General features: G+C 43.4%; 1 protein-coding gene across 1 annotated transcript in view; it reads right to left on the bottom strand.

Annotated features, from left to right (window-relative positions):
* The window catches only part of fam171a2a (family with sequence similarity 171 member A2a), a 245,437-nt gene that overhangs the window by 128,220 nt on the left and 103,088 nt on the right, over nucleotides 1-14,129 (bottom strand). Inside the window, exon 3 of the mRNA XM_067969055.1 lies at nucleotides 599-691. Within this exon, the coding sequence (XP_067825156.1) occupies nucleotides 599-691 (93 nt within the window). The remainder of the gene's footprint in view (nucleotides 1-598; nucleotides 692-14,129) is intronic.

Below are 14,129 nucleotides of genomic sequence, written 5' to 3'. Positions count from 1 at the left end.
TCCATGCTTCCCTCCCCCTCTGCTATTCTGCTGTAACCATTTACACCTCCTCTGGACCCATCTTTTGTTTCTACTTTTGTCCCATTACCACCTCCTTTTGTCTTGCACCATCATTCCTTTTGTCATTGAATCACATCTGCCCTCCACCCTATCACAGACCTTTCCCATCTGTTCTTTCCCTGTCCCCCCTTTCCCCTGACTGTGCGACTGCTTAAAAACTGTTCATCGCTAACATCTTCCAGTTCTGATGAAAGGTCATCAACCAGAAACGTTAAATCTGTTTCTCTCTCCATTGATGCTGCCTGACCTGCTGAGTGTTTCAGCATTTTCTGTTTTTACTTCAGATAATATTACCATTGGATATCACTACAATGTTTCCAATGAATTGTGGCCAAATCCAAATGAACATGTGTATGGTTTGAGTAGAGACTTCCAGTGTCCCATTCACTCCTGTTGGATACAAATTCTCATTCAAGAATAGCACTTGGCTGCAAATTAGCTACGCATTCAATTGGATTCCACGAGATCACCAAACGCTTTGCCATGGTGGGAAGGGAGAAGGTTCAACTCTGTACAATGTACACTTATTTTCACTTACCAGGTGATCCCAACAGGATTTGCACCACATCTTCATACAGCATTAGGGTGGCTGGACGTTCCGGAAGGAGATAAAGGCTCACTGATGTAAACACTGCAAAGAAACAAGCAGAATAGAGAGATTCAGATCCACTGTTCCATTTATAACTGGTCCAATTATTACATCAGAATACATTTTATTGTGTGATCCCTCTCTACGAGGGATAACCAGGAATGTTATCTAACCATCCACATTACATTAATACTCTGCAGCAAACAGTTAGAAGACTTCCTCACTAATTGTAGTAGATTGAAGATGGCATCAAAAGAACTAATTTACATTTATATAGCACCTTTCACATCCTCAGGATGTCCCAAAGTACTTCATAGCCAATCACTTTACTTTTGAAATGTAGGTGAATGCAACATTTGTGCATAGCAAATAAGATGAATGGCCAGTTAATCTGTTTTTAATAGTGTTTATCGAGGGAGGAATGTTGGCCAGGATACTGAGAGAAATCTGTTCTTCTTTGAATAGTGTTCTGGGATGTTTTTTTATTGGATACAAGATAAATATTCCTAATTTTTAGGCTTCCAAACCATGGTGAATCATTTTTGAGGGTATTCTGCCATCTATGAAGGCATGTGTTCCCGCTTTAGCTCCAACTTTCTCAGCTCAGAAATTACCACAGAACCTGGGCCCCACACCTCCTGTGTTTGAGACAGTGGTATGATCAGCCTGCTCCCTGTACCACCAGTGCTGCTCTTGCCCAGATACCAAGAGGTACAGAAGAGTGGCCCATTGGGGACCACCTCATCCATCAGATTTTCTCTTCTGGTTTGAGAAAACGCCTGGAGTCTCCAATTGCTGTCTCTCTGTTGAAGAGCAACTGAGATAGGGAACTCAGTACAAAAAGAGGTACAAAGAATGGTTTCAATTGACTGAATACCAAAGACATCAGTCTGCACTATTCCCTGTTCACTCAAAGACAAGCCACACCACCATGACCACAACTACACAGAGTGCATGTAAGCTGCACCAAATAACATAACAGCTTTTGCTTACATAACGACTACCTTTCAAAAGTAATTTGTTGGATGTGCGTTGCTTTGAGAGGACGTGTTAAGGCACTATGTAAATATGAGGGTTTTTTTCTTCAATGTAGCATGAATAACTTCAGAAATGATAAGTTATTACTTTTTAAATGTAACTATCTAACTTGGCACATCCTTATCGTGGAAAATATTGTTGCAAGATGATGGTGGGAACATTATATTTTCTTGAACAGTGGGACAAAAAAAACATTATTCAATTTGCCGGTTCTCAATGCAGGGCTGTGAGAGTAGCAAAGAGAAGTGTTGTGTTGTGTTATGGTGACAAATGGAGCAGGCAAGAAGATGGACTCGTGTGTATGTGGAATGGCTGGACAGGGAAATAAATGTCCGATTGATTGGGCAAGTGCTCTAAACATTCAATGCACAGGTAAACACCACCAGGGTGCTGAGAGCCCAAGCCACACAACACCTACTAATGTTAGGACCTGAATTTGCTTCCTGTTGGTGAGTAGTTTGGACCCACGGCACACTTTAAACAAAACAACTACAGTTACGGAATGACATAGCACTGAGACAAGGAGCACAGCATTGATCTATTGAATCAGCTTTGTCTCATGGACTATGTTTTGTCCATTAGCCACCCTCAGGCAGGAACTCATTGTAAACAAAATTTCATTAACTGGGATATCACGTATAAACATCTTGCTAGAATACTCCCCGACGAAACATGTTGCTCAAGGTCAGAGCAACAGAAATCCGGGAAAAAAAATGGGGCTATCCTCTGGTATCCAAAGGCACCCTTACAGAAAGTCCGATGTCCAGTTATAATCTACACCAGTGTTGACAAGATAAATATTAAAACGGCCATTCACCTTCAGCATGTATCTAATAAACCCACTACAAAACCAAGGGCTTTCACTTGGATTCCATCAATAACCAGCAACTGTTACATTTTTCAATTTTACTCAGATATTTCTCTCATGCTCAGCACCAACGGCCACGCTGATAACCAATCTCTCACTCCCTGTGATCTGAAGCATGACCTTACACACACAATATCTGGTAATCTAAAAAGCCAAAGGTCAAATACAAACCCACGTACTGTATTTTGTTCACAGGATAAGTCACAACCCCTCTCTAGACTTGCTGGACTTCGGAAAGCGAGAGAATAAACACCATCAGACTTTTGCTTAGGCTACAAACTACAGAACAGCAATAACTAATGCAGTAGATAACAGAAAATAATAAACACACACAATGCTTTGCTAGTTCTCTAAGTAGCACTGGACGTAAGATAATGGCCCTGAACAATAACTTTGTGAGGTACTTTGCCTGTTTCCTCACTGAGTTGCCGGCCTTTCTTTTAAAAAAAAAATGAGGAATGGAGCAAGTCTGTCCCAGATATACTTTGAAGTTCAACCAGTAACAGAGGATACGAAATATGTACCTCTTGCTATATATCAGGCTGTCAAACATCTTTAGGACTTGTAACATATGGGATGCTTGTTGGCCAGGGGTATTCATCTGAGCCTTGATTTTGCAAAAATGCCAAAATCAGGGTTGAGCTAGACATTGGTGCAAGCTCACCTTCTCCGACATTCAGATGTGACAAATTTGCAACGGCAGTCCTTCCCCCTAATTCGGATAGGCTACTGAAACATGAAAAGCTTGCAGAGAGAGACTGGCCTGTAGCAAACTCGGGGATGTGAAATCCAGCAAGGCAGCAGTTCCCAAAAGGTTATAGTTCAGCATAGAAGGAGTTGTGGTGATGGCTGAAAAGCAGACTGTTTGTTCACAGTGGTACAGTGGAGAAGTGCCCTTTAATGCTGAAGTGTTAATGCTTCTGCAGGAGATGCACCAACGAAGGGTGTGCCTAGCTGGAGCTGAAGGCCACTCTCAAATAAAAACACAGGTCACTGATCGAGCAAACGTGGTCACCCAGGACCGTCGTGCCTGACTGCAAATGAGGAAGCATTTTTCTTACATCAGGAGCAATGCAAAGATTTCTTGTGAGGTCCATCAAGTATAGCAGAGACATATACTGGGAACTGCTACTCCCTGGGACATACCATTTAAAGCACCGTGCACAAGCATTGGCTTTTGCACACACACTTTCAAAACTGGACAGCACACATGTCCAGCAGGTGCAGGTGGAGGTGACGGTGACAGCTGAGGTACGGCAAACAGATCCAGTCCAAGATGCTCCTCTGCTATTAGGGGTCTTCTCAGTGGAGTCAGCAGGTATGGATGAGAGATTAGCCCTGGTCTTCCGAAAGCCATTTCTCTGATTGTAGATGGCATACGCTGCTGCATAATTAAGGCACTGTGGTGTTTTTCTGGATAACCATTCATGTATATGATGCTGTTTCTATGACCAGATATCACTGTTGGCCAGGGGCTGCAGTAACCTGAGATTCCCAGCTGCTGGGAATCTCAGGTTACTGCAGCCCCTGGCCAACACCACCTAAATATTGATTAATTGCAAACCTGTTCATTTCATGTAGGCCGTGAGATTAATACGATTAGCCCTGATAGGGGCTATCTACAATGCCCCGCACTCAAGGGAACCCTGTCATCTGGTGAAAGCTCTAAGCTTTGTCTAGCTGATGCCTCCTTTCCACAGAGAAAGTGATTAAATCGTTTTCCCTTGCAAACATAGTGTTTGATGTTGCTTGATACAGAGATGTGCCCTGCGGTGGCCTGATGTGGCAGACGTGCCCAGTGGTGGCTTGGAAGGATCCTGTAACATTAAAGCTTCATAATGTGGTAACCTTCACTTCTATAGCAAGATCCTTCGCTGTTCCATTGATATCTGCTTTTCATCCTGCGGCAGATAATACAACTCTGTGACAGTCTCTCATGTGAAGTGGAGACAGCTGTACAAGCATCCTTGGTCATGCCAGGTACGTATGGAAGGGTACATAAATATAATTGCAATGGTGCAGACAAGATACATCGGGTGTTGTCGTGCCTTAAGGAACTCTTCTTCTTTATCTAAATTATGCAGTGCTTTTGGGAACTTTGGTGCTATCCAAATGGCACTAACAACCACGAATGGCATAAAAATATTTTAAAATTGCAAAGAAGAGACAAACTACCCAACAAATGCATGTAGCAAGATGTAATTGCAAATGCAAAGAAAAACACACTTTGAACAGCAACTCAAATAATAATCTCACGTTAAGAAACCTACTTGAGCGAACCAGGATTTCCAAAGTGCCCATTTAACATAGGTGAGGTGTGCACTGTAGGTGGAACCTCACCCGAGATCATGAAATTCAGCCTGGGACCTTATTTTAATAAGTGTTCCATGTTGGTGAGCCTCACACTTGCCTGTACCACAGCCTCATACCACCCCTAAAAATTGTGCCTTGCAAAATGCAGAGCACAGTGAACTGGGCGCACGTGGTCGCATGCCCAACTTTATGCCCTGTGCCCACCAGCAGCAAGGCACAATGCTGCCAGCAGAACCTCATAAAATTTATCCTCTTGTACCCTTTGAAGTTGAAAGCTGGTACATGATAGTGAGCTATCCCTTTCAATACATCAATAGTTATTTATAATACTAACAAGAAATATTTCTAAAAGCACCTCTACAAAGACCTAGTCCACCTAATAGCTGCTACATAAAAATCTATTCATTGCCTACTGGTACAACCTCTTGACTCAAAAAAACATTCCACAGAACAAGCAAGCAGATAAGCAAGGTCACATTAAAATTAGCACATTGGCAGTTTTCTGACACAACGGACAGCTCATCTATGGACCTCCTGGTGCTATATATTGATCCTAACTGGTTTTAGCAATTAAAAAATGTAAAGTCACTGCCCTTTTCCTATACAAAGATATTGAGATAGATTTTCAACTTGCCCATTGATGTTTGTTAACATGTTATAACCTTAAAGGATTAGCAAGGAGACAACTGTTATTTGTGGTACAGTGGTTAGAAAGATTTCACTTTTGTTAGTATATTATTATGTAAGGCCTAAGTTTGGCCCAGGCTTGAATATTCCGGTACCTTGGGAAGGTCTTCCAGCATCGCCCTCACACTCCTGGATTTTCCACTTTAGCGCCCCAAGCACACTTTGGGAGCACTCATGGGGAAGCTCTGCACTCTCACCATAATTTTTCAACCATTAAAATTTGTTATCCCTTTCTCAAGTTCAGCATCTGGGGTCTCTCTGTCACAACTTTTCCTGTCCTTCCCTATTTCATCAACACATATTACGTCAATGTTCCTCTATTTTCCTTCTAAGCTCCAAATACGCCATCCTACTTGTCCATTCTCCCCATCCCCACATCCGATGTTGAAATCAAGTTCATCGCAATGTCTCCCACTTGAATTCATTCTTTCTCAGGTCCTTATAACTGTGGAATTTCTCACATTCCTCCTACAACTTACAGGCTTTAAAATTCTGTCACCTAGTGCTATTTTTTTGATTTATTTCTTCTTCTGTCCTACTGTTTAAACCTTGATAGTATTTTTCACCTAGGTTTCTGAAAGCAAAATCACTTTGGCACGAATAAAACAAATTTGCCGATCCCAGCGTTTGTGCCTGACCCCTTACAATAAAGGGTTACCAAGCAAATGATGCAATGCTATGTTAGTTCTGTTCTAAAAATGTGTTGTAAATGTTGCATTGCATGAGGACATTGGGTGAGCAAATTCATCTCTGTGAATGTGCAGCATTTGTAAAATCTTCAGTGAAGCATGATAGTACTAATGAGACTGTTTTTCTTTCTGTCTGATCATGATAGAAAAAAACCCCTGATTTAGTACAGCAGAATTGCCATCTTTAGCTGTCCCAAAAATAAAACCATGACTTCACCTCAGAAGAATGCCCTGAGTGGCACTAACAGTCCTTTTATTCTCTGCAATTCAAGTTTCTTACAGCTGACTTTCCAAATTAGAATCTGCTAGAAGCTTCACACTCCTGTCTTCAATAGACTACACAGAGATACTCTATCATTATTTCACTGCTATCAGCATCATTTGACTGTAGATAGAGTCTGCTTTGCCATGCTCCAAGGCTATCCCATGTGTTGATTGCAAAATGGCACCAATGAAGACTGTACAGCCCTGCCACTTCAAATAGGAGATATGGAACTACGAGCCCTTGTGGGATGTAGTAAAAATAGATTAAGATTTAGGATAGTTTCCAAGGATTTAACATTTGATACCTAAATGTGCAGTTTACTGAACTGTACCTACAATTGAAAGTCTTTATTTTCTTTTTCTTGATTCACCCCAAAGATATTAGGACCGAATGGGGCACAGTTTTGAGTACAACGAATAATTACTTTAATATACTTAGTGCGAAGGAGTCAACGATAAGACAATTGTGGAATTAATCATCACAGACGAGAACAATAAACCTAGCTTCTAGATTACAATAACACATTTGGTGTGTTCAACTTAACAAATTACTCACAACCGTAGCAGGTTTGAATTTATAATGGCGTACCAACAACATTCAGCTTTGAGGATTATGGTATTGCCTGGAAAAATTAGGCCTTTTCAGTTTATATAGTGAAATAACAGGGGACAACCATGTTCTCCCCGTTTAAGTCTATCTTGGATAACATTAACATAAAAACATACAACCTCTTTGATTTAGTAGTAGGCTAATGGCATTCACCGTTATCCGCACACAAATGGTACAGCAACTTCAGGCAAGGGGCAGATGTGCGGTTAAACGTGGAAATCAAAAAGTTGCTCCACCGTTAGTGTCGCGAAAACGGCATCTCGCTGTCTGCCTCACCACTGAAATGTATTAAATGGCATGAAATTCCTGTACTTGTACGGCAGATACAAACTAAACTCACCACAGAAAGTTAAGTCTTGTCCATTTCAGTTTAAGTACCTTTTTAATGACGTGATAAGTGTTAATTACTGCCAATCAACCTCTCTGACACTGAAAATAAACTATTACAAGTGCGGAGTCTCATTCCTTCAGGTTTTAATTGTTGTTGGAGATTTTTAAAATGTAAAATTTTAAATTTACATTTTTTTTACTTTTCCTTTCTGTTTTTTCTCACTCTCTTAATCCAGTCTTTCTTTCCCTCTCTTTATTTCTCTTTCTGTACCTGATTTGACATTGAATTCACCCACTCTAATTTACACTTCCTTCTCAATCCTTGCGCTGTTAATTTCACAATGCTTCAATCTGATTGGTTAAGGAACTACTCAGTTGCTTGCCCTGTTCATTCAGGTCCCAAATGCCCCTGTTTCTCTCGTTGCGATGTTATCAGCTCACACTTTCAGCAACTTGCCACACAAAAAATTAAAAAACCTAAACGTGCAAGGGCAAATCTAACGAATGGTGGAACGCCATTAGATGCTCTGCCACAGCAAATGGGGCCCAATTATTTCTTCCTTTGTAATGTGTTGGTTCTCGCCTCTCTGGTATGCCTTCAAAGTCCTCTTCCTCCCTGGTTCACCTTCCTTTTCTAACCTCCACTAGCATCTTGCATGCACTTATACAGTTAGAACTCAATTCATAAACTGTCACAAATGTTCGAGCACGCTCTCTGAACTGAGTTTGAACACAATCTAACACTACAACGTACAAACGTCTTACTCTTCCAAACTAAGCCAGACACTGGAATTAAAGCTTCTGGAAACTAAAAGTAAAATCAAACGTTTCCTTCTCAACTTATCAAGATTAAGACATTACCCCTAAAAAATTGACTCACTTTTCATAAAATTTGGACCTTCTAGTTTAGGCAAACTTGTCTAAGCAACTTCATCACTTTTCATAGAAAATCAAGTTTAACATGTTTTCTGTCAACAAGTTCAGCTCTAACTGTCTATTATTAAGTTTAATTCTTCATCTTGAATGTTGTTGCTTACCAGGGTCCTTTTATGGTGGAAGCAGAATGTATAATACCTTTTAAAAGGGAAGTGGATAAGTTTTTGTAAAAGGAAAAATTAAAAGGGGACGGAGAAAGGGCAGGGCAACGGGAATAAGTGAATAAAACGGATGATCTCGTCATTATTTTATTGCTGTTTGTGGGACCTTGCTGTGCGCAAATTGGCTGCCACGTTTCCTAAATTACAAGTGACGACACTTCAAAAAAAATACTTCATTGGCTGTAAAGTGGTTTGGAGTGTCCTGAGGTCATGAAGGGTGCTATAGAAATGCAAGTATTTCAGTAGCTCTTTCAGGGAACCGGACATGCACGGTAGGTGAATGGCCTCCTTCAGCGCTGCAAAAGTCTACGATTCTATGAAAGACCAGAATGGCAAGAAGGTCCATTTAATGCTGTTTACCTAATTTAATCAATCTGTGTGGGTTGTTTTCACAGTTCCTTAGATACGGTCATCAGGTCAGGTTTTTCTTTTAGTCCCATCAGAACTGCCGTACAACAAACATTTGGTGACAAGCCAGCAGCTGTACAAACTTCCTGTGCTTTTTGTTTAACTCTCTTCCTGAGATGGAAGATGCATTGTCCAACATGGAAAAAACCAACATCTAAATGTCCATCAGTGACGGATGAATATGGAATAATAAAACATTCCATTTTCCTCCTCTTGCTGTAAATATTTTATTTTTAACACTAGTTAAGACTGTTCCGCTCACTTTGCACTTAAGTAGCCATAACTTGGCAAAAACAAAAGAGCGTACAAACAATATCAGCACAAAACGCACAGGAGACTGTCTTGAATCAAATTACTTAAAAGGATGACTCAGAATCCAATGAGTTACAGCAGTGGCTGCTCTGTTATTCTGCTGTATTTCTTTCCAGTTCTCCCCATTTCTCTCCTGATTCATGTTGGTCTATCCACCCACAAGCACTGGCAGCTTTTCAAGATTACGGAAAGACTGTGCACTTCTTGGGTCAGAAGGTGCTGGGTTCAAGTCTCACTCAAGAGACTTGAGCACAAAATCTAGGCTGACACTCCCAGTGCAGTACTGAGGGAGTCTTTCGGATGAGAGGCCCCATCTACCCTCTCAGGTGGATGCAATAGATCTCATGGCACTATTTCCAAGAAGAGCAGGGGAGTTCTCCCCGGTGTCCTGGCCAATATCTCTCTCTCAACCAACACCACCACAACAGATTATCTGGTCATTAACACATTGCTGTTTGTGGGATCTTGCTATGCACAAATTGGGTGCCGCATTTCCTACATTACAACAGTGACCACACTTCAACAAAAGTACTTAGTTGGCTGTAAAGCGCTTTGGGGCGTCCTGCAGTCTTGAAAGTTCTTTCTTTTAAGTCAAGTGGCTTCTCCCAAACCTCCCATCAGACCCTACAAGTTAACATGGAGTTCAAGTTGTCTGTGACACACCGCCACATTCATTGCCTCCGTATCGTATTTAGGAGCCTTCCTCCGATGGCAAAAATGTCACTGCATTTCCCGCTATACAGATCACAAGCACCTGCAGGGTCTGGTCATTAACTCTGGCTTTCCTTTGTGGTTCAGTGGTTTTGGTCCCCGTTGATAAATCCCTGTGATCAGTAATCTCACATTCCAAAACTACTCATTGTACAATTTTGTTTGGTTAGAAATTACATGGAGTTAAACCCTATTTTTTTGATTAAAAAATGGGGGAGGGGGTGGAAATCTCATCCAAAAATCTCATGCCCCAGGGACATAATTTACTTCGAGCCCCAAAATGACCCCAAAAGATTCATGTGTTTGCATGGGTATCAACTGGACTAAGAATGATAGAACTCTTGGGGGGGAGGGGGGGGGGGGATTTTAAACCCCCATGATGGGCGGGAGAGGGGTTAAAAATTTTAAATTGGTTAACCCGACCCCAACTCACCGTGTAGGCGCCTGTCACCATTTTTACAGCGATGGGTTGCTTGGTGTGTTTGTGTCCCGCTCTCGAGAGGCCGGATACCTCATAATATTTAAATCTGGCTCCCACAGTCCAGGATTCGGGAACCAGGCAGCTAAAGGGAAGCGAGAGCAGCCAGATCCAGCAGTTTTTAGAGCACTGCTTGTGGCCAAGAGGAGCAGGAGTGCTTCCCCCCGGCCCCTCCTCAAGTAAATCTACTGCAGCGATGGGCCGACCCACCCTCCAAACTCACAGTCCCTCCCAGTCCACCCTCCCTCTCGATTGCATGTCTGGCCCTCCCACCTCCCCGGCCTTCGACAGTTGGCTTTCCTGCCCGACAGTCGGCCAGCCTGTTAATTTGGCCGGCTGCTGGGCGGGAAACGGGGTAAAAAGATGATAATGCAGTCCTGCCGTTAAATGCGCCAGGACCTCCGCCTTCCCGGGATTTCTGGGGGCTCAATTTTAAAACTTAAATTGCTGGTGTGTTCGGGGGGGGGGCTGCAAAAATTGCAGAAATGCAGAGCGGGTTCGGAAGCCGGCTCTAACCTGCCGACTTCCGAGTTCCCCACGGACGCACCCATGTGCGCACGGGCGTCCCGAATCCAGAAGTCCCGCCGGCTTTAATTGATAGTTAAAGAGCCAAATGTACCTCATTGAGGTACTTAAGATACTTTACTTGTGACATTAGGTAGTTAGAACGATTTTTAAGTTACCTGGGCGGCTTTCCCATGGCTTCTGATTCACACCTGGTGAAACCAGGGTCGGATCAGGCAAAAAGAAACTAAATAACAAACCATTGCACAAAGTTAAAACACAAAATCAACCTACCTCTCCACCCTGCTCCAATGTACCCCTTTCTGATCTCCCCCTCTTCCCCGCTCCGATGTCTCCCCATCTCCCCCTCTTTCCCCCCTGATGTCCCCCAATCTTCCCCTCTCCCCCTCTTCCCCCCTGATGTCCCCCAATCTTCCCCTCTCCCCCTCTTCCCCCCTGATGTCCCCCAATCTTGCCCTCTCCTCTCCCCCCGCCAATCTTCATGTCAATCAGGCTGGCCGCCGGGCGCAAAACCCAGAAGGAATTTTAATCACCATCAATTACAATGCGATCGTGTCGGAAACACTAAGTTTTTTTTAAATTCGGGTTTACCTTCACCCCCGCTGCCAACCCACCACCGTTTCAAAATTGAGCCCTGGGTTTCTTTCCCGCAAAACACGCTCCCCGCTCCCTCCCCGCCTCCCCGTAAATAGTGGTGCCCCTGTCTCCAGGTCAGAAAAACCCTTGGTGTCTCCCCAGTTCTCAACATGTGTTTGCTCCTCTTGAGCTGAACTTAGAACCTTCTCAGCAAAAGGCAAACGTGCTTTCTCCTCTATGTAAACAAATAGCTGAGCTGTTGAAGTACAGAAGATGTTCAAATGCAGGATTATTCAAATTGTTACTCCCCGTGTTAGGAATATCCAATGGGAGAAATCTCATATCCACAATATTTAATCCAAAATTATACTACGTGATGTTTACTGGAGAAAACCTGTGAACATTAAAGAATAAACTTGTATTTATATAGTGCCTTTCATGTCCTTAGGATGTCCCAAAGCGACTCACAATAAATTACAACCGAAGCTCAGTCACTTGTTTTGTAGGCAAATGCGGCAGCCAATTTGCACACAGCAAGGTCCCACAAACAGCAATGAGATAAATAACAGTTAATCTGTCTTAGTTGTGTTGGTTGAGCAATGAATGTTGGCAGTATGCTGGCAGATTTCCCTACTCTTCTTTGAAAAAGTGCCATGGGATCTTTTACATCCACCTGAACGGGCAGACACAGTCTCTGTGTAATGTCTCACTCAAAGGTCAGCACCTCCAACAGTGCAGCACTCCCTCAGCACTGCATTGAAGTGTCAGCTTAGATTATGTTGCTCACGTTATAGAGTGCAGCTTGACTACACATCATTCTGACTCAAGAGACGAGTGTGCTGCCACTGGGCTAAACTGAAAAGCGTGAAGAACTCATTTACAATTTTGCTACAAACAGAGAAAATCGTCCTTCATCAAATAGCATCTCCCCTCAGCCCCCCTCCCCTTCCTCCTTATGGATTCAGCACAGATCCATTCTTTGATCAACAGCGAACAATCACAGCTTACAATTCACTTTAAGATCAAGAAATGTTGTTCCCTGGCATTAACAGCAGTTTTGTGACAAATTTCAAATATTGCATTCTTTTAAATTCATTCTCAGGATGTGGAAAGGCCAGCATTTGTTGCCTTTCCCTAATTGGCCTTGATAAGGTGGTGGTGGGGCTTCTTCTTGAACCGCAAGCAGTTTGATACAACTGAGTGGCTTACTAGGCCAGTTAAAAGTCAACCACTTTCGTGTGGGACTGGAATCACATATAGGTCAGACTGGGTAAAGACGGCAGATTTCTTTCCCTTAAGGATATTAGAACACCACGGCCTAGATTTTCCACTCAACCATAACAGCAGTGGAAGTGTGACAGGGGCAGGATCTCCGCCTTGCCCCACATGAGCACCACTAACCACAGGGGTCAGCCACTTTAAATAAGGGCCAGCCGTGGCTCAGTTGTAGCACTTTCGCCTCTGAATCAGAAATGTAAGGAAGCTTACAACACCAGGTTATAGTCCAACTGTTTTATTTGAAAAACACAAGCTTTCGGAGGCTTTCTCCTACGTCAGGTGAGTGTGGGATTCCATGGAAGGTTACCGCATTTATAGTCAGAACAATACCTGGTGATTACAGATAATCTTTCCAACTGCCCGTTGTCAAGGCAATCAAAGTGTTCAGACAGAGAGATGTTACCTATAGGACCACCAAATACAGAAACGGCCAGAACAAAAGAAAGAGAGAGAGAGAGAGAGAGAGAAACATCCGAAAGGAAGAGAAAGACAGAGAATGACCCGTTGTATTAAAAACAGATAACTTTTTTTCGCTGGTGGGGTTACGTGTAGCGTGACATGAACCCAAGATCCCGGTTGAGGTCGTCCTCATGGGTGCGGAACTTGGCTATCAATTTTTGCTCGACGATTTTGCGTTGTCGTGTGTCTCGAAGGCCGCCTTGGAGAACGCTTACCCGAAGATCGGTGGCTGAATGTCCTTGACTGCTGAAGTGTTCCCCAACTGGGAGGGAACCCTCCTGTCTGGCGATTGTTGCACGGTGTCCGTTCATCCGTTGTCGCAGTGTCTGCATGGTCTCGCCAATGTACCATGCTCCGGGGCATCCTTTCCTGCAACGTATGAGGTAGACAACGTTGGCCAAGTCACAGGAGTATGAACCATGTACCTGGTGGGCGGTGTCCTCTTGTGTGATGGTGGTATCTGTGTTGATGATCTGGCATGTCTTGCAGAGGTTGCCGTGGCAGGGTTGTGTGGTGTCGTGGACGCTGTTCTCCTGAAAGCTGGGTAATTTGCTGCGAACGATGGTCTGTTTGAGGTTGGGTGGCTGTTTGAAGGCGAGTAGTGGAGGTGTGGGGATGGCCTTAGCGAGGTGTTCGTCGTCATCGATGACATGTTGGAGGCTGCGGAGAACATGGCGTAGTTTCTCCGCTCCGGGGAAGTACTGGACGACGAAGGGTACTCTGTTGGTGGCGTCCCGTGTTAGTCTTCTGAGGAGATCTATGCGATTTTTCGCTGTGGCCAGTCGGAACTGTCGATCGACGAGTCGAGCGTCATGTCCCGTTCTTACGAGGGCGTCT

The sequence above is a fragment of the Heptranchias perlo genome, chromosome 30 (assembly GCF_035084215.1).
Source record: "Heptranchias perlo isolate sHepPer1 chromosome 30, sHepPer1.hap1, whole genome shotgun sequence".
In the NCBI taxonomy this organism is placed as follows: domain Eukaryota; kingdom Metazoa; phylum Chordata; class Chondrichthyes; order Hexanchiformes; family Hexanchidae; genus Heptranchias; species Heptranchias perlo.
This window is presented reverse-complemented; position numbering and strand designations above follow the sequence as displayed.